General features: G+C 46.6%; 1 protein-coding gene across 1 annotated transcript in view; it reads left to right on the top strand.

Moving 5' to 3' along the window:
• DERL1 (derlin 1) overlaps positions 1–18846 on the top strand; it is a 58176-nt gene that overhangs the window by 810 nt on the left and 38520 nt on the right. The window contains exons 2-3 of the mRNA XM_085847648.1: positions 3624–3735; positions 12318–12382. Coding sequence (XP_085703774.1) covers positions 3624–3735; positions 12318–12382 — 177 coding nt within the window. The remainder of the gene's footprint in view (positions 1–3623; positions 3736–12317; positions 12383–18846) is intronic.

Below are 18846 nucleotides of genomic sequence, written 5' to 3'. Positions count from 1 at the left end.
TCCTCTTCCGTGTCGCCTCATTCCCACACCTCCTCTTCCGTGTCGCCTCATTCCCACACCTCCTCTTCCGTGTCGCCTCATTCCCACACCTCCTCTTCCGTGTCTCCTCATTCCCACACCTCCTCTTCCGTGTCTCCTCTTTCCCACACCTCCTCTTCCGTGTCGCCTCTTTCCCACACCTCCTCTTCCGTGTCGCCTCTTTCCCACACCTCCTCTTCCGTGTCGCCTCTTTCCCACACCTCCTCTTCCGTGTCGCCTCTTTCCCACACCTCCTCTTCCGTGTCGCCTCTTTCCCACACCTCCTCTTCCGTGTCGCCTCTTTCCCACACCTCCTCTTCCGTGTCGCCTCTTTCCCACACCTCCTCTTCCGTGTCGCCTCTTTCCCACACCTCCTCTTCCGTGTCGCCTCTTTCCCACACCTCCTCTTCCGTGTCGCCTCTTTCCCACACCTCCTCTTCCGTGTCGCCTCTTTCCCACACCTCCTCTTCCGTGTCTCCTCTTTCCCACACCTCCTCTTCCGTGTCTCCTCTTTCCCACACCTCCTCTTCCGTGTCTCCTCTTTCCCACACCTCCTCTTCCGTGTCTCCTCTTTCCCACACCTCCTCTTCCGTGTCTCCTCTTTCCCACACCTCCTCTTCCGTGTCGCCTCTTTCCCACACCTCCTCTTCCGTGTCGCCTCTTTCCCACACCTCCTCTTCCGTGTCGCCTCTTTCCCACACCTCCTCTTCCGTGTCGCCTCTTTCCCACACCTCCTCTTCCGTGTCGCCTCTTTCCCACACCTCCTCTTCCGTGTCGCCTCTTTCCCACACCTCTTCCGTGTCGCCTCTTTCCCACACCCTCTTCCGTGTCGCCTCTTTCCCACCTCCTCTTCCGTGTCGCCTCTTTCCCACACCTCCTCTTCCGTGTCGCCTCTTTCCCAGACCTCCTCTTCCGTGTCGCCTCTTTCCCACACCTCCTCTTCCGCGTCGCCTCTTTCCCACACCTCCTCTTCCGTGTCGCCTCTTTCCCACACCTCCTCTTCCGTGTCGCCTCATTCCCACACCTCCTCTTCCGTGTCGCCTCTTTCCCACACCTCCTCTTCCGTGTCGCCTCTTTCCCACACCTCCTCTTCCGTGTCGCCTCTTTCCCACACCTCCTCTTCCGTGTCGCCTCTTTCCCACACCTCCTCTTCCGTGTCGCCTCTTTCCCACACCTCCTCTTCCGTGTCGCCTCTTTCCCACACCTCCTCTTCCGTGTCGCCTCTTTCCCACACCTCCTCTTCCGTGTCGCCTCTTTCCCACACCTCCTCTTCCGTGTCGCCTCTTTCCCACACCTCCTCTTCCGTGTCGCCTCTTTCCCACACCTCCTCTTCCGTGTCGCCTCTTTCCCACACCTCCTCTTCCGTGTCGCCTCTTTCCCACACCTCCTCTTCCGTGTCGCCTCTTTCCCACACCTCCTCTTCCGTGTCGCCTCTTTCCCACACCTCCTCTTCCGTGTCGCCTCTTTCCCACACCTCCTCTTCCGTGTCGCCTCTTTCCCACACCTCCTCTTCCGTGTCGCCTCTTTCCCACACCTCCTCTTCCGTGTCGCCTCTTTCCCACACCTCCTCTTCCGTGTCGCCTCTTTCCCACACCTCCTCTTCCGTGTCGCCTCTTTCCCACACCTCCTCTTCCGTGTCGCCTCTTTCCCACACCTCCTCTTCCGTGTCGCCTCTTTCCCACACCTCCTCTTCCGTGTCGCCTCTTTCCCACACCTCCTCTTCCGTGTCGCCTCTTTCCCACACCTCCTCTTCCGTGTCGCCTCTTTCCCACACCTCCTCTTCCGTGTCGCCTCTTTCCCACACCTCCTCTTCCGTGTCGCCTCTTTCCCACACCTCCTCTTCCGTGTCGCCTCTTTCCCACACCTCCTCTTCCGTGTCGCCTCTTTCCCACACCTCCTCTTCCGTGTCGCCTCTTTCCCACACCTCCTCTTCCGTGTCGCCTCTTTCCCACACCTCCTCTTCCGTGTCGCCTCTTTCCCACACCTCCTCTTCCGTGTCGCCTCTTTCCCACACCTGCTCTTCCGTGTCGCCTCTTTCCCACACCTCCTCTTCCGTGTCTCCTCTTTCCCAAACCTCCTCCGTATCGCCTCTTTCCCAAACCTCCTCCGTATCGCCTCTTTCCCACACCTCCTCCTCCGTATCGCCTCTTTCCCACACCTCCTCCTCCGTATCGCCTCTTTCCCACACCTCCTCTTCCGTATCGCCCCATTCCCACACCGACGATTCCGTATCGCCTCATTCCGTATCTCCTCATTCCCACACCGACGATTCCGCATCGCCTCATTCCCACACCGACGATTCCGCATCGCCTCATTCCCACACCTCCTCTTCCGTATCGCCCCATTCCCACACCGACGATTCCGTATCGCCTCATCCCGTATCTCCTCATTCCCACACCGACGATTCCGCATCGCCTCATTCCCACACCGACGATTCCGCATCGCCTCATTCCCACACCGACGATTCCGCATCGCCTCATTCCCACACCGACGATTCCGCATCGCCTCATTCCCACACCGACGATTCCGCATCGCCTCATTCCCACACCGACGATTCCGCATCGCCTCATTCCCACACCGACGATTCCGCATCGCCTCATTCCCACACCGACGATTCCGCATCGCCTCATTCCCACACCGACGATTCCGCATCGCCTCATTCCCACACCGACGATTCCGCATCGCCTCATTCCCACACCGACGATTCCGCATCGCCTCATTCCCACACCGACGATTCCGCATCGCCTCATTCCCACACCGACGATTCCGCATCTCCTCATTCCCACACCGACGATTCCGCATCGCCTCATTCCCACACCGACGATTCCGCATCGCCTCATTCCCACACCGACGATTCCGCATCCCCTCATTCCCACACCGACGATTCCGCATCGCCTCATTCCCACACCGACGATTCCGCATCCCCTCATTCCCACACCGACGATTCCGCATCCCCTCATTCCCACACCGACGATTCCGCATCGCCTCATTCCCACACCGACGATTCCGCATCGCCTCATTCCCACACCGACGATTCCGCATCGCCTCATTCCCACACCGACGATTCCGCATCGCCTCATTCCCACACCGACGATTCCGCATCCCCTCATTCCCACACCGACGATTCCGCATCGCCTCATTCCCACACCGACGATTCCGCATCACCTCATTCCCACACCGACGATTCCGCATCCCCTCATTCCCACACCGACGATTCCGCATCGCCTCATTCCCACACCGACGATTCCGCATCACCTCATTCCCACACCGACGATTCCGCATCCCCTCATTCCCACACCGACGATTCCGCATCGCCTCATTCCCACACCGACGATTCCGCATCGCCTCATTCCCACACCGACGATTCCGCATCGCCTCATTCCCACACCGACGATTCCGCATCGCCTCATTCCCACACCGACGATTCCGCATCGCCTCATTCCCACACCGACGATTCCGCATCGCCTCATTCCCACACCAACGATTCCGTATTTCCTCTTTAGTTTCCCAGACCAATGATTCTGTGTCACCTCCTCCCTCTTCCATCGACTTATTCTCTTTCTTTATCTTCTCTTCATTATCACCTTGTCATTGTTTCTGTGCAGATATGGCGACCAATTACCGCGACCCTTTATTATCCCATTGTCCCAGCGACTGGGTTCCATTATCTTATCCATCTTTATTTCCTCTACTCTTACTCCACGCGGTTGGAAACAGGTTGGTACCTTCTATTCCTTTTTCCAGTTGTTTGCAAAGTCTGGTTTATTTTCAATAAAACTGCATTGGAATAAGTTTGTGATTCATTTACAACTTATCCGAACACATCTTATGTTATGGGTGGAATTGTGATTGTGGTGGTTTATCATCGATGTACACTTAGTTGTTGAAATGGTGATTGTGGTGGTTTTATCGTTGATGTGATTGTAGTGGTTTTATCATAGATGTACACGTTGTTGATGTGATGGTGATTGTGGTAGTTTTATCATCGATGTACACTTGGTTGTTGTAATGGTGATTGTGGTGGTTTTATCATTGATGTACACGTTGATGTGATGGTGATTATGGTGGTTTTATTATTGATGTGATGGTGATTGTGGTGGTTTTATCATTGATGCACATGTTGATGTGATGGTGATTGTGGTGGTTTTATCATAGATTTACACGTTGTTGATGAGATGGTGATTGTGGTGGTTGTATCATGGATGTACATGTTGTGATGGTGATTGTGGTGGTTTTATCATAGATGTACACGTTGATGGGATGGTGATTGTGGTGGTTTTATCATTGATCTACGCGTTGATGTGATGGTGATTGTGGTGGTTGTATCATGGATCTACACGTTGTGATGGTGATTGTGGTCATTTTATCATCAATGTACATTTTGTTGATGTAATGGTGATTGTGGTTTTATCATGGATGTACACGTTGTTGATGTCATGGTGATTGTGGTAGTTTTATCATCGATGAACACGCTGATGTCAGTGATTGTGGTGGTTTTATCATCGATGTACACGTTGTTGATGTGACGGTGATTGTGGTGGTTTTATCATCGATGTACACTTGGTTGTTTTATCATTGATGTACATGTTGATGTGATGGTGATTATGGTGGTTTTATCATTGATGTACACGTTGATGTGATGGTGATTGTGGTGGTTTTATCATAGATGTACACGTTGATGTGATGGTGATTATGGTGGTTTTATCATAGATGTACACGTTGTTGATGGGATGGTGATTGTGGTGGTTTTATCATTGATCTGGCGTTGATGTGATTGTGATTGTGGTGGTTTTATCATCGATGTACACGTTGTTGATGTGATGGTGATTGTGGTGGTTTTATCATCGATGTACACTTGGTTGTTTTATCATTGATGTACATGTTGATGTGATGGTGATTATGGTGGTTTTATCATTCATGTACACGTTGATGTGATGGTGATTGTGGTGGTTTTATCATATATGTACACGTTGTTGATGGGATGGTGATTGTGGTGGTTTTATCATTGATCTGGCGTTGATGTGATGGTGATTGTGGTGGTTGTATCATGGATCTACGCGTTGTGATGGTGATTGTGGTCATTTTATCATCAATGTACATTTTGTTGATGTAATGGTGATTGTGGTGGTTTTATCATGGATGTACACGTTGTTGATGTCATGGTGATTGTGGTAGTTTTATCATCGATGTACATGGTGTTGATGTGATGGTGATTGTGGTGGTTTTATCATCGATGCACACGTTGATGTAATTGTGATTGTGGTGGTTTTATCATCGATGTACACGTTGATGTGATTGTGGTAGTTTAATCATCGATGTACATGTTGTTGATGTGATGGTGATTGTGGTAGTTTTATCATCGATGTACACTTGGTTGTTGTAATGGTGATTGTGGTGGTTTTATCATTGATGTACACGTTGATGTGATGGTGATTATGGTGGTTTTATTATTGATGTGATGGTGATTGTGGTGGTTTTATCATTGATGCACATGTTGATGTGATGGTGATTGTGGTGGTTTTATCATAGATTTACACGTTGTTGATGAGATGGTGATTGTGGTGGTTGTATCATGGATGTACATGTTGTGATGGTGATTGTGGTGGTTTTATCATAGATGTACACGTTGTTGATGGGATGGTGATTGTGGTGGTTTTATCATTGATCTACGCGTTGATGTGATGGTGATTGTGGTGGTTGTATCATGGATCTACACGTTGTGATGGTGATTGTGGTCATTTTATCATCAATGTACATTTTGTTGATGTGATGGTGATTGTGGTTTTATCATGGATGTACACGTTGTTGATGTCATGGTGATTGTGGTAGTTTTATCATCGATGAACACGCTGATGTCAGTGATTGTGGTGGTTTTATCATCGATGTACACGTTGTTGATGTGACGGTGATTGTGGTGGTTTTATCATCGATGTACACTTGGTTGTTTTATCATTGATGTACATGTTGATGTGATGGTGATTATGGTGGTTTTATCATTGATGTACACGTTGATGTGATGGTGATTGTGGTGGTTTTATCATAGATGTACACGTTGATGTGATGGTGATTATGGTGGTTTTATCATAGATGTACACGTTGTTGATGGGATGGTGATTGTGGTGGTTTTATCATTGATCTACGCGTTGATGTGATTGTGATTGTGGTGGTTTTATCATCGATGTACACGTTGTTGATGTGATGGTGATTGTGGTGGTTTTATCATCGATGTACACTTGGTTGTTTTATCATTGATGTACATGTTGATGTGATGGTGATTATGGTGGTTTTATCATTCATGTACACGTTGATGTGATGGTGATTGTGGTGGTTTTATCATATATGTACACGTTGTTGATGGGATGGTGATTGTGGTGGTTTTATCATTGATCTACGCGTTGATGTGATGGTGATTGTGGTGGTTGTATCATGGATCTACGCGTTGTGATGGTGATTGTGGTCATTTTATCATCAATGTACATTTTGTTGATGTAATGGTGATTGTGGTGGTTTTATCATGGATGTACACGTTGTTGATGTCATGGTGATTGTGGTAGTTTTATCATCGATGTACATGGTGTTGATGTGATGGTGATTGTGGTGGTTTTATCATCGATGCACACGTTGATGTAATTGTGATTGTGGTGGTTTTATCATCGATGTACACGTTGATGTGATTGTGGTAGTTTTATCATCGATGTGCATGTTGTTGATGTGATGGTGATTGTGGTAGTTTTATCATCGATGAACACGCTGATGTAATGGTGATTGTGGTGGTTTTATCATCGATGTACACGTTGTTGATGTAATGGTGATTTGTGGTGGTTTTATCATCGATGTACAATATATTTTGCCTTTTCGCAATGTCGTTGCAAGGAAAAACAAAAAGAGAAGAGAAGAGAGAAAAAAAATTACTTCCTGGTTCGGAGCATACCAGCACTCTGTTACCGAAATTTATGCACCGTCTCATATGAAAACGATCATAACTTGCGGCATTGTGTTTATCTATAAATACGCATAAGAAATCGAGAAATTATTAGAATACACGAAGTCATCACTCTCCGGAAGTCCGTACGTTGTAACCCGTAATGGGGACCGCAGCTGAGCTTCCCTTCACCATCGGCCACGCCCACACAACAACGTGTCTTGTCATTGGTTTGGTAAATAAATGGCCACAACTTGGGAAGCAGTTGTCCGATTAATATCAAACCTTGAAAAGGCACATCCTCAGGTCCCCAGCAATATACCTGGCAAGTTTCAATTAGATCGGACCGGCGGTTGTCGAGAAACAGCGGTCACACATGCACACACAGCTGGAATTATAGATAGATAACTATCAAATACAAGCCGTCGCTTCGCTGACGGGGAGAATGAGAGAGACAGAGACAGATCGTGAGACAGAGCAACAGCGGTGTGGGAGGAGAGTGCTGCATTTTATTTGGAGGGGACAGAGTGAGAGAAAGGGTGTGGGGGAGGAAAAAAATACAGATGAGGGGTGGAGGTGCGGTGAGCAAAGAGAATGATATGTGTCGCTTAAGGACCGAACGCGACAAAAAATAGAATTAAAAAAAAACCGTGTCAGAACAGCTGTACACACACCGACACAACAGTGTTAAGTAATCCGCTGGCACATCCACAAAAAAATTGATATTCCCATTCCAGAAAATTTGTGGGAAAATGAAACAAAAGAAATCATTGAAAACATTGAAGTACCGCTCACATACGATCTCATGATCCCATCGAGCGTGAACATTGAAAACAAAGCATTGCGACCAGATATCACACTTGGGTACAATAAAAAAAAGAGAAGGCATTGCTAATTGAGGTGTTAATAGCAGTGATCTTGGACTAACGATGCAGAAATGAAGAAAATGACCAAATACCAAGAACTCGAGCATACAAGGAAATCTAACACAGGTGGAAGCAATTCATTCATGCCTGCACGAACACCATACTAATTTATCTACACAAGATCCAAGGAAGAAAATGCATAAACAAATGTTAATTAATTAATTGTTTTTTAAATTATTATTATTATTTAAAATTGTTTTGTATTTTTTATTCTTCCACTCTGGGGAGGGGGAATGGGCTTGGTTAAAAAGATACATCAACCACACAACCCCCCTTGACAAGACCCCCACCAACAGCACTCCGTTCACATGTACACAATCACCCATCAATGCTCAGACTATCTAAAAGTCCTGCCAACATCCCCGTACCCCTCTACCTCCCTAACTTCCAGGTACCTATCTAATTCTAATTTAAACTTATCTACTTTTTGTGTTGCCACTACCTTTCCAGGGAGACCATTCCATGCATTAACTACTCTCTGAGTTAAAGATCCCCTGCCTTACTACCATTTTAACTCTCCTCTTCTTTACTCTCAGGATATGGCAGGCTCCTGGTCCTATCACGGTCTATTCTGTTGAATGATTCATCTTCACTTATTTTATCTCGACCTTTCATTATCTTAAACATCTCCATCATATCTCCACGTAACCGCCTCCTTTCAAGTGAATAAAGCCCTGTCTCCTTCAATCACTCCTCATTGCTGAGTCGAGCTAGGCTTGGGATCAATCTCATATCCCTGTGCTGAACCCTCAAGCTGGTGTCTATGTCCTTCCGGAACTGTGATGACCAGAACTGCACGCGATATTATAGATGTGGCCCTCACTAAATTCCTGTAAAATGTTAACACCACCTCTTTTGATTTATAATTGACCCCCCTCCGAATACAGCCTAAAACCCTATTTGCTTTAACTATCACTGCCTGGCATTGTGCTGCTTGCTTAACTCCCATATCTATTACCTAGATCCTTCTCCTCTGTGACACGCTCCAAAATTACCCCTTGCATCCTGTAATATCTATTTTCATTGTTGTTTTCCATCCCCAACACCTTACACTTGCTCAGGTTAAATTACATCTGCCAATCTTTTAGCCAATTTATGCAAGTATCAATACTTTCCTGTATCTGATCACCACCTCTCTACTATCCACCTCACCTCCAAGCTTTGTGTCATCTGCAAATTTAGAAAGCTTACTCTTTACCCCATTATCCAAATCATTGATGTAAATAATGAATAGTAATGGTCCAAGTACTGATCCCTGAGGTACCGCGTGACTTGCATCCTCCCAGCAAGACATCCTCCCACTCACGCACACTCTTTGCTTCCTATCACAAAGCCAGTTTGCAATCCAATTAGCTACCTGACCAGCCACTCCACAAGCCCTCACTTTGGCTAACAACCTCCGATGTGGTCCCTTATCAAATGCCTTCTTAAAGTCGAGATGTACTCTGTCCACTGCCTTTCCATCAACTACCCAATCAGACACTGCTTCATAGAACTCTAAAAGATTTGTTAAACAGGAACTACCTCTGGTAAACCCATGCTGACTACCTTTAGTTTGTATTTGTTTAAATGGTTCATCATCTGGTCCTTAATTAATGTCTCCAACACCTTCCCCACAACTGAAGTCAAACTCACAGGTCTATAGTTTCCCAATTCTTCTCTGGATCCTTTCTTAAATAATGGTGTTGCAATAAGGGGAGACTTGAAGGATTGTTTTTTTGTTTTTTTTTCATGGAATTCGCCCCAAACAAGGCATAAAGCTACTCTTGGAAAGGTCATGGGAAGGTTAGCGAAAAATCAGGATAAAGCAAACAAAATTCTCCTGGGCTATTGGACACAATCCTGGACGGATTGCCATTTCGACGCATGATACTCGAATGGCTCAATCATCCCAGCAAGCTGTTACTCACTTTGCCGACCTCGGAAGGATGACAGGCTGAGTCAACCCCACCTGGTATTAATTCAATGACAAAGCAGGATTTGATCTCGGGACCCAAGGATCCCAAGCCCACCACCCTAACCATTAAGCCAACACCAGGCATAATGCAACCTCAAAGATGTAAGAAGTAGGAATTGAAATTCCTCTTAAAGTTAGGTACATCGTAGGATAACGGGAAGCACGTTACAGATCGTGAATTCCAAAACGAGACAGCACAAGGGATAAAACGTATCTGCATAGCCTTTCGTTCTGCACTTTGGGTCAGCTATAGTGCAAGGCTGTGCAGAGATGGCAAACCGAGTCTTGCATCCAAACACTCACACAGGAGGAGCCAAGTTTGAAAGTCGAGCAGAACATTTGCCATGGAAATGTCTGCAAAACAAATGGAGAGTGGCAAGTGACCCACAGTGAGAGAGTGGTTGAAGAGTTGAACCCATTTCTGCACCAATGAGGTTGATTTCTGTGTTTCTGGAGCCTATCAAGTAAATATAAGTGGCAGGTTGGTGCTCCAGCCCAATTGTGGCAACAGTACTCTATGAGGGGACGTATAGTTGTCTTGTACAGGCACAAAACAGCATCAGGAGGTAAATACCTCTGCGCTCGATAAGGACTGCCAACTCACTTGGAAGCACTCTTAAAAATACCAGAAATGCATTTATCCCACCGAAGGTTAGAGTAGATGTCCTGACCAAGAAGCCGAAGCTCAGATGATTCTGTTAAGGTTGAAGACCCCATGTGCACAGAAGGGAAAGACCTGTTTCTAGAGCGAGACATGGACACCAGTTTAGTTTTCTTTGCGTTGAAGGTTACCAGCCAGTCATGCCCCCTCTTCAACAGATTCTCGAAATGATTGTTCAGTGAAACTCCAACCTCATTATGAGTAGTGTTGAGTGAGTCAGCAGATGTGCAGTAAAGTGAGGAGTCATCAGCATACATGGCTTGCTGAGACAGATGGAGCCAAATTCAGGCAAATCCTTGAGGAGAACCTGCTTCAGAATGCAAAAGACCTTAGACGAGAAGATTTACGTTTCAACAGGACCATGATCCCAAGCATACAGTGAAAGTCCTTGAGTGGCCCAGCCAAAGCCCAGACTTGAATCCCATTGAGAATCTGGAAAGACTTGAAGGTTGCTGTTCACCGACGCTCCCAATCCAACTTGACAGAGCTTGAGCAAATCTGCAAGGGAAAATGGGAGAATTTCCCCCAATCCACATGTACAAAGCTGACGCAGATATTCCCAAGAAGACTCGAAGCTGTAAAAAAAAGTGTGAACACTTTCTGAAGGTCCTGTAAATTCGAGAAAATATTGATTTATTCTTCTTTGTTTGTTTGTTTGAGAACAGCCAGATACGTGTTTGAGACGCATCTTTTGATTTGTTCCTCATATCCACACCAATATTCCTTGGAAAGGGAAAAAGTCGCAAAGATATGAGGAACAAATCAAAAGATGCGTCTCAAACACGTATCTGGCTGTTCATCCAAGAGTGATTTTCACTCCGGATTTATACACATTTTGTCCACGAGATCCAACTCTCAAATTGGATATAATTTTTTGATTATATACTTTAATTCGTCCGTGAGAGTCGATCCTGTTTCCAAATCGAGGCATATTTGAATGGGCCAAACAAAATGGCAAATTAAGACCCCTGCAAGCTGACAGGGCTAACCAAGTCTGAGCCTTGATAATGGATAATTAAATAAGGCTGTTAATTATCTTCAAAAGGAGTGCTTCAATTAACTCAAACGCCACATATTCACTCGTGCAGTTTGTTGGAGTTCCATTAGTGTTCATCTAAAGTTTCAGGCTGCTAGGTTTCATGGTTATGGAGGACACACACACACACACACACACACACACACACACACACACACACACACACACACACACACACACACACACACACACACACACACACACACACGCTGATTTATTAGTGTGGAAGTATTGTGGAGGCTTCGTCTTCAAATCTGGGCTGACAGGATGACCTGGAGGTACACTCACACTTGCCTCGAAGCTGTCTCGTCTGGGTTTGAATCTTGACCCAGCTCCAAACCCCCATCCAGGTGTTTCATCAGGCAGAGGTGATTCATCAATGCATGTGCCGTCCCTCAGATGGACGTTAAACAGAAGTCACGTCCACTGGAATTGATTGGTGGGGATGTTAAAGATCCCCATGGTGTCCTTCGCCAAGAGTGGACATGCTATCTCTAGCACCCTCAACAAATTACAAATTTCTGACCTAACTACTGCTGGGATGGCAATGGCAAACTACCTAGTATAACCCTTGCTCAATAAAATGCTTCAGCGGCACCGATACTGTGATAGAGTACGGTACAGACAGAGACAGACAGACAGACATGGAATCGGTGAATAATAAATGAGACAAGTTTATATCTTCTGAGCTGATATTTGGCCAATGCACAACATTCCTTCTTGCCGACGATAAAACGCCGCGCACAATTTTGTTTATTAACAATTGAAGTGTGTTCCTTTTGGAAATTCTTTTCCAGGCTTGTTTGATGGACGACCAGCCGACTACCTCTTCATGCTCCTCTTTAATTGGACATGCATTGTCGTATCCTTTGAAAGTGGTGTGGATCATCTAAATGCTGCACTTATCATTTTACTAGAGGGAAACTAAACCCACACTTGATTACCACCATCTTGGATTTTTGATATACTTTCCCCCTCAAATACTTATGAAGTTGTTTGTAAACGTTTCGGAAATAAAAGGGAATTGGGAAAAATTGATGAGCCCGTGTAAAACTGTGATGATGCAAAATTTTGTACAGGTGCCAGTAGCCTCGGCCGAAAATCATTGCGTGGCTCGTCTCGTGCGAGATGTTCGAGCACGATGCAAAATACGATGGAGCTTTCTGATGGGATTTCCTCTTTTTTTTTTTTCATTTGAACAGGGTTACAGCGGAGCCAAAGTGGAGCATGTGGACTCGTTATTTGGGTCTAAGGAGAGCCAGTTAGGGTTTGGTGAGGCTAAACGGGGACTGGGAAGGATTCGTGTGGAGCGGAGGCAGATGTGTCACGATGCCGACTTCATGGGAATGTATTTGTCACCATTGGAATTTGGAAATGTCTCTCGTTGATTCCACCCCACTCAGTCATGCAGCTAAATGTCTGACAAGTCACATCTTGTATATTCGTTCCTGCGAAGGTAGTTGGCATTTTTACAAAGTCACTTTCATGGGAGCCTTGAGAGCTAGACATGGCGGTGTGGACTGAACCCTTGAGAGTTAGATAGACATGGCGGTGTGGACTGAACCCTTGAGAGTTAGATAGACATGGCGATGTGGACTGAACCCTTGAGAGTTAGATAGACATGGCGATGTGGACTGAACCCTTGATAGTTAGATAGACATGGCGGTGTGGACTGAACCCTTGAGAGTTAGATAGACATGGCGGTGTGGACTGAACCCTTGAGAGTTAGATAGACATGGCGATGTGGACTGAACCCTTGAGAGTTAGATAGACATGGCGATGTGGACTGAACCCTTGATAGTTAGATAGACATGGCGGTGTGGAGTGAAGCCTTGAGAGTTATATAGACATGGTGGTGTGGAGTGAAGCCTTGAGAATTATATAGACATGGCGGTGTGGAGTGAAGCCTTGAGAGTTAGATAGACATGGCGGTGTGGAGTGAAGCCTTGATAGTTAGATAGACATGGCGGTGTGCAGTGAAGCCTTGATAGTTATATCGACATGGTGATGTGGACTGAACCCTTGAGAGTTAGATAGACATGGTGGTGTGGAGTGAAGCCTTGAGAGTTAGATAGACATGGTGGTGTGAACTGAACCCTTGATAGTTAGATAGACATGGCGGTGTGGACTGAACCCTTGATAGTAAGATAGACATGGCGGTGTGGACTGAACCCTTGATAGTTAGATAGACATGGCGGTGTGGAGTGAAGCCTTGAGAGTTATATAGACATGGCGATGTGGACTGAACCCTTGAGAGTGAGATAGACATGGCGGTGTGAACTGAACCCTTGATAGTTAGATAGACATGGCGGTGTGGAGTGAAGCCTTGAGAGTTATATAGACATGGCGATGTGGACTGAACCCTTGATAGTTAGATAGACATGGCGGTGTGAACTGAACCCTTGATAGTTAGATAGACATGGCGGTGTGGAGTGAAGCCTTGAGAGTTATATAGACATGGTGGTGTGGAGTGAAGCCTTGATAGTTAGATAGACATGGCGATGTGGAGTGAAGCCTTGAGAGTTATATAGACATGGCGATGTGGACTGAACCCTTGATAGTTAGATAGACATGGCGGTGTGAACTGAACCCTTGAGAGTTAGATAGACATGGCGGTGTGGACTGAACCCTTGAGAGTTAGATAGACATGGCGGTGTGGAGTGAAGCCTTGAGAATTATATAGACATGGTGGTGTGGAGTGAAGCCTTGAGAGTTATATAGACATGGCGATGTGGACTGAACCCTTGATAGTTCGATAGACATGGCGGTGTGAAGTGAAGCCTTGAGAGTTCGATAGACATGGCGGTGTGGAGTGAAGCCTTGAGAGTTAGATAGACATGGTGGTGTGGACTGAACCCTTGATAGTTATATAGACATGGCGGTGTGGAGTGAAGCCTTGAGAGTTATATAGACATGGCGGTGTGGAATGAAGCCTTGAGAGTTAGATAGACATGGCGGTGTGGACTGAACCCTTGAGAGTAAGATAGACATGGTGATGTGGACTGAACCCTTGAGAATTATATAGACATGGCGATGTGGACTGAACCCTTGAGAATTATATAGACATGGCGATGTGGACTGAACCCTTGAGAGTTAGATAGACATGGCGGTGTGGATTGAACCCTTTAGAGTTAGATAGACATGGCGGTGTGGAGTGAAGCCTTGAGAGTTAGATAGACATGGCGGTGTGGAGTGAACCCTTGATAGTTAGATAGACATGGCGGTGTGGAGTGAAGCCTTGAGAGTTATATAGACATGGTGGTGTGGATTGAACCCTTGAGAGTTAGATAGACATGGCGATGTGGACTGAACCCTTGAGAGTTAGATAGACATGGTGGTGTGGACTGAACCCTTGAGAGTTAGATAGACATGGCGGTGTGGACTGAACCCTTGAGAGTTAGATAGACATGGCGGTGTGGAGTGAAGCCTTGAGAGTTAGATAGACATGGCGATGTGGACTGAACCCTTGAGAGTTAGATAGACATGGCGGTGTGGATTGAACCCTTTAGAGTTAGATAGACATGGCGGTGTGGACTGAACCCTTGATAGTAAGATAGACATGGCGGTGTGGAGTGAAGCCTTGAGAGTTAGATAGACATGGCGGTGTGGACTGAACCCTTGATAGTTAGATAGACATGGCGGTGTGGAGTGAAGCCTTGAGAGTTATATCGACATGGCAATGTGGATTGAACCCTTGAGAGTTAGATAGACATGGCGGTGTGGAGTGAAGCCTTGAGAGTTATATAGACATGGCGGTGTGGAGTGAACCCTTGATAGTTAGATAGACATGGCGGTGTGGAGTGAACCCTTGATAGTTAGATAGACATGGCGGTGTGGAGTGAACCCTTGATAGTTAGATAGACATGGCGGTGTGGAGTGAAGCCTTGAGAGTTAGATAGACATGGTGATGTGGACTGAACCCTTGAGAGTTAGATAGACATGGTGGTGTGGACTGAACCCTTGAGAGTTAGATAGACATGGCGGTGTGGACTGAACCCTTGAGAGTTAGATAGACATGGCGGTGTGGAGTGAAGCCTTGAGAGTTATATAGACATGGTGGTGTGGATTGAACCCTTGAGAGTTAGATAGACATGGCGGTGTGGATTGAACCCTTGAGAGTTAGATAGACATGGTGGTGTGGACTGAACCCTTGAGAGTTAGATAGACATGGCGGTGTGGACTGAACCCTTGAGAGTTAGATAGACATGGCGGCGTGGACTGAACCCTTGAAAGTTAGATTGACATGGCGGTGTGGAGTGAAGCCTTCATAGTTAGATAGACATGGCGATGTGGACTGAACCCTTGAAAGTTAGATAGACATGGCGGTGTGGAGTGAAGCCTTGAGAGTTAGATAGACATGGCGGTGTGGAGTGAAGCCTTGAGAGTTAGATAGACATGGTGGTGTGGATTGAACCCTTGATAGTTAGATAGACATGGTAGTGTGGAGTGAACCCTTGAGAGTTGTATAGACATGGCGATGTGGGCTGAACCCTTGATAGTTCGATAGACATGGCGGTGTGGAGTGAAGCCTTGAGAGTTAGATAGACATGGCGGTGTGGACTGAACCCTTGAGAGTTAGATAGACATGGCGGTGTGGAGTGAAGCCTTGAGAGTTAGATAGACATGGCGGTGTGGAGTGAAGCCTTGAGAGTTATATAGACATGGCGGTGTGGAGTGAAGCCTTGAGAGTTAGATAGACATGGCGGTGTGGAGTGAAGCCTTGAGAGTTAGATAGACATGGCGGTGTGGAGTGAAGCCTTGAGAGTTAGATAGACATGGTGGTGTGGATTGAACCCTTGATAGTTAGATAGACATGGTAGTGTGGAGTGAACCCTTGAGAGTTGTATAGACATGGCGATGTGGGCTGAACCCTTGATAGTTCGATAGACATGGCGGTGTGGAGTGAAGCCTTGAGAGTTAGATAGACATGGCGGTGTGGACTGAACCCTTGAGAGTTAGATAGACATGGCGGTGTGGAGTGAAGCCTTGAGAGTTAGATAGACATGGCGGTGTGGAGTGAAGCCTTGAGAGTTAGATAGACATGGCGATGTGGACTGAACCCTTGAGAGTTAGATAGACATGGCGGTGTGGATTGAACCCTTTAGAGTTAGATAGACATGGCGGTGTGGACTGAACCCTTGATAGTAAGATAGACATGGCGGTGTGGAGTGAAGCCTTGAGAGTTATATCGACATGGCAATGTGGATTGAACCCTTGAGAGTTAGATAGACATGGCGGTGTGGAGTGAAGCCTTGAGAGTTATATAGACATGGCGGTGTGGAGTGAACCCTTGATAGTTAGATAGACATGGCGGTGTGGAGTGAAGCCTTGAGAGTTATATAGACATGGCGGTGTGGACTGAACCCTTGAGAGTTAGATAGACATGGCGGTGTGGAGTGAAGCCTTGAGAGTTAGATAGACATGGCGGTGTGGAGTGAAGCCTTGAGAGTTAGATAGACATGGCGGTGTGGAGTGAAGCCTTGAGAGTTAGATAGACATGGCGGTGTGGACTGAACCCTTGATAGTTAGATATACATGGCGGTGTGGAGTGAAGCCTTGAGAGTTATATCGACATGGCAATGTGGATTGAACCCTTGAGAGTGAGATAGACATGGCGGTGTGGAGTGAAGCCTTGAGAGTTATATAGACATGGCGGTGTGGAGTGAACCCTTGATAGTTAGATAGACATGGCGGTGTGGAGTGAAGCCTTGAGAGTTATATAGACATGGTGGTGTGGATTGAACCCTTGAGAGTTAGATAGACATGGTGGTGTGGACTGAACCCTTGAGAGTTAGATAGACATGGCGGTGTGGACTGAACCCTTGAGAGTTAGATAGACATGGCGGTGTGGAGTGAAGCCTTGAGAGTTAGATAGACATGGCGATGTGGACTGAACCCTTGAGAGTTAGATAGACATGGCGGTGTGGATTGAACCCTTTAGAGTTAGATAGACATGGCGGTGTGGACTGAACCCTTGATAGTTAGATAGACATGGCGGTGTGGAGTGAAGCCTTGAGAGTTAGATAGACATGGCCGTGTGGATTGAACCCTTGATAGTTAGATAGACATGGCGGTGTGGAGTGAAGCCTTGAGAGTTAGATAGACATGGTGATGTGGACTGAACCCTTGAGAGTTAGATAGACATGGCGGTGTGGACTGAACCCTTGAGAGTTAGATAGACATGGCGGTGTGGAGTGAAGCCTTGAGAGTTAGATAGACATGGCGGTGTGGACTGAACCCTTGATAGTTAGATAGACATGGCGGTGTGGACTGAACCCTTGATAGTTAGATAGACATGGCGGTGTGGAGTGAAGCCTTGAGAGTTATATAGACATGGTGGTGTGGATTGAACCCTTGAGAGTTAGATAGACATGGTGGTGTGGACTGAACCCTTGAGAGTTAGATAGACATGGCGGTGTGGACTGAACCCTTGATAGTAAGATAGACATGGCGGTGTGGAGTGAAGCCTTGAGAGTTAGATAGACATGGCCGTGTGGATTGAACCCTTGATAGTTAGATAGACATGGCGGTGTGGAGTGAAGCCTTGAGAGTTAGATAGACATGGTGATGTGGACTGAACCCTTGAGAGTTAGATAGACATGGCGGTGTGGAGTGAAGCCTTGAGAGTAAGATAGACATGGCGGTGTGGAGTGAAGCCTTGAGAGTTAGATAGACATGGCGGTGTGGACTGAACCCTTGATAGTTAGATAGACATGGCGGTGTGGACTGAACCCTTGATAGTTAGATAGACATGGCGGTGTGGAGTGAAGCCTTGAGAGTTATATAGACATGGCGGTGTGGAGTGAACCCTTGATAGTTAGATAGACATGGCGGTGTGGAGTGAACCCTTGATAGTTAGATAGACATGGCGGTGTGGAGTGAACCCTTGATAGTTAGATAGACATGGCGGTGTGGAGTGAACCCTTGATAGTTAGATAGACATGGCGGTGTGGAGTGAAGCCTTGAGAGTTAGATCGACATGGTGATGTGGACTGAACCCTTGAGAGTGAGATAGACATGGTGGTGTGGACTGAACCCTTGAGAGTTAGATAGACATGGCGGTGTGGACTGAACCCTTGAGAGTTAGATAGACATGGCGGTGTGGAGTGAAGCCTTGAGAGTTATATAGACATGGTGGTGTGGATTGAACCCTTGAGAGTTAGATAGACATGGCGGTGTGGATTGAACCCTTGAGAGTTAGATAGACATGGTGGTGTGGACTGAACCCTTGAGAGTTAGATAGACATGGCGGTGTGGACTGAACCCTTGAGAGTTAGATAGACATGGCGGCGTGGACTGAACCCTTGAAAGTTAGATTGACATGGC

The sequence above is a fragment of the Eptatretus burgeri genome, chromosome 11, assembly GCF_056783735.1.
Source record: "Eptatretus burgeri isolate ZD-2024b chromosome 11, Ebu_testis_v1, whole genome shotgun sequence".
Taxonomy (NCBI): Eukaryota; Metazoa; Chordata; class Myxini; order Myxiniformes; family Myxinidae; genus Eptatretus; species Eptatretus burgeri.
This window is presented reverse-complemented; position numbering and strand designations above follow the sequence as displayed.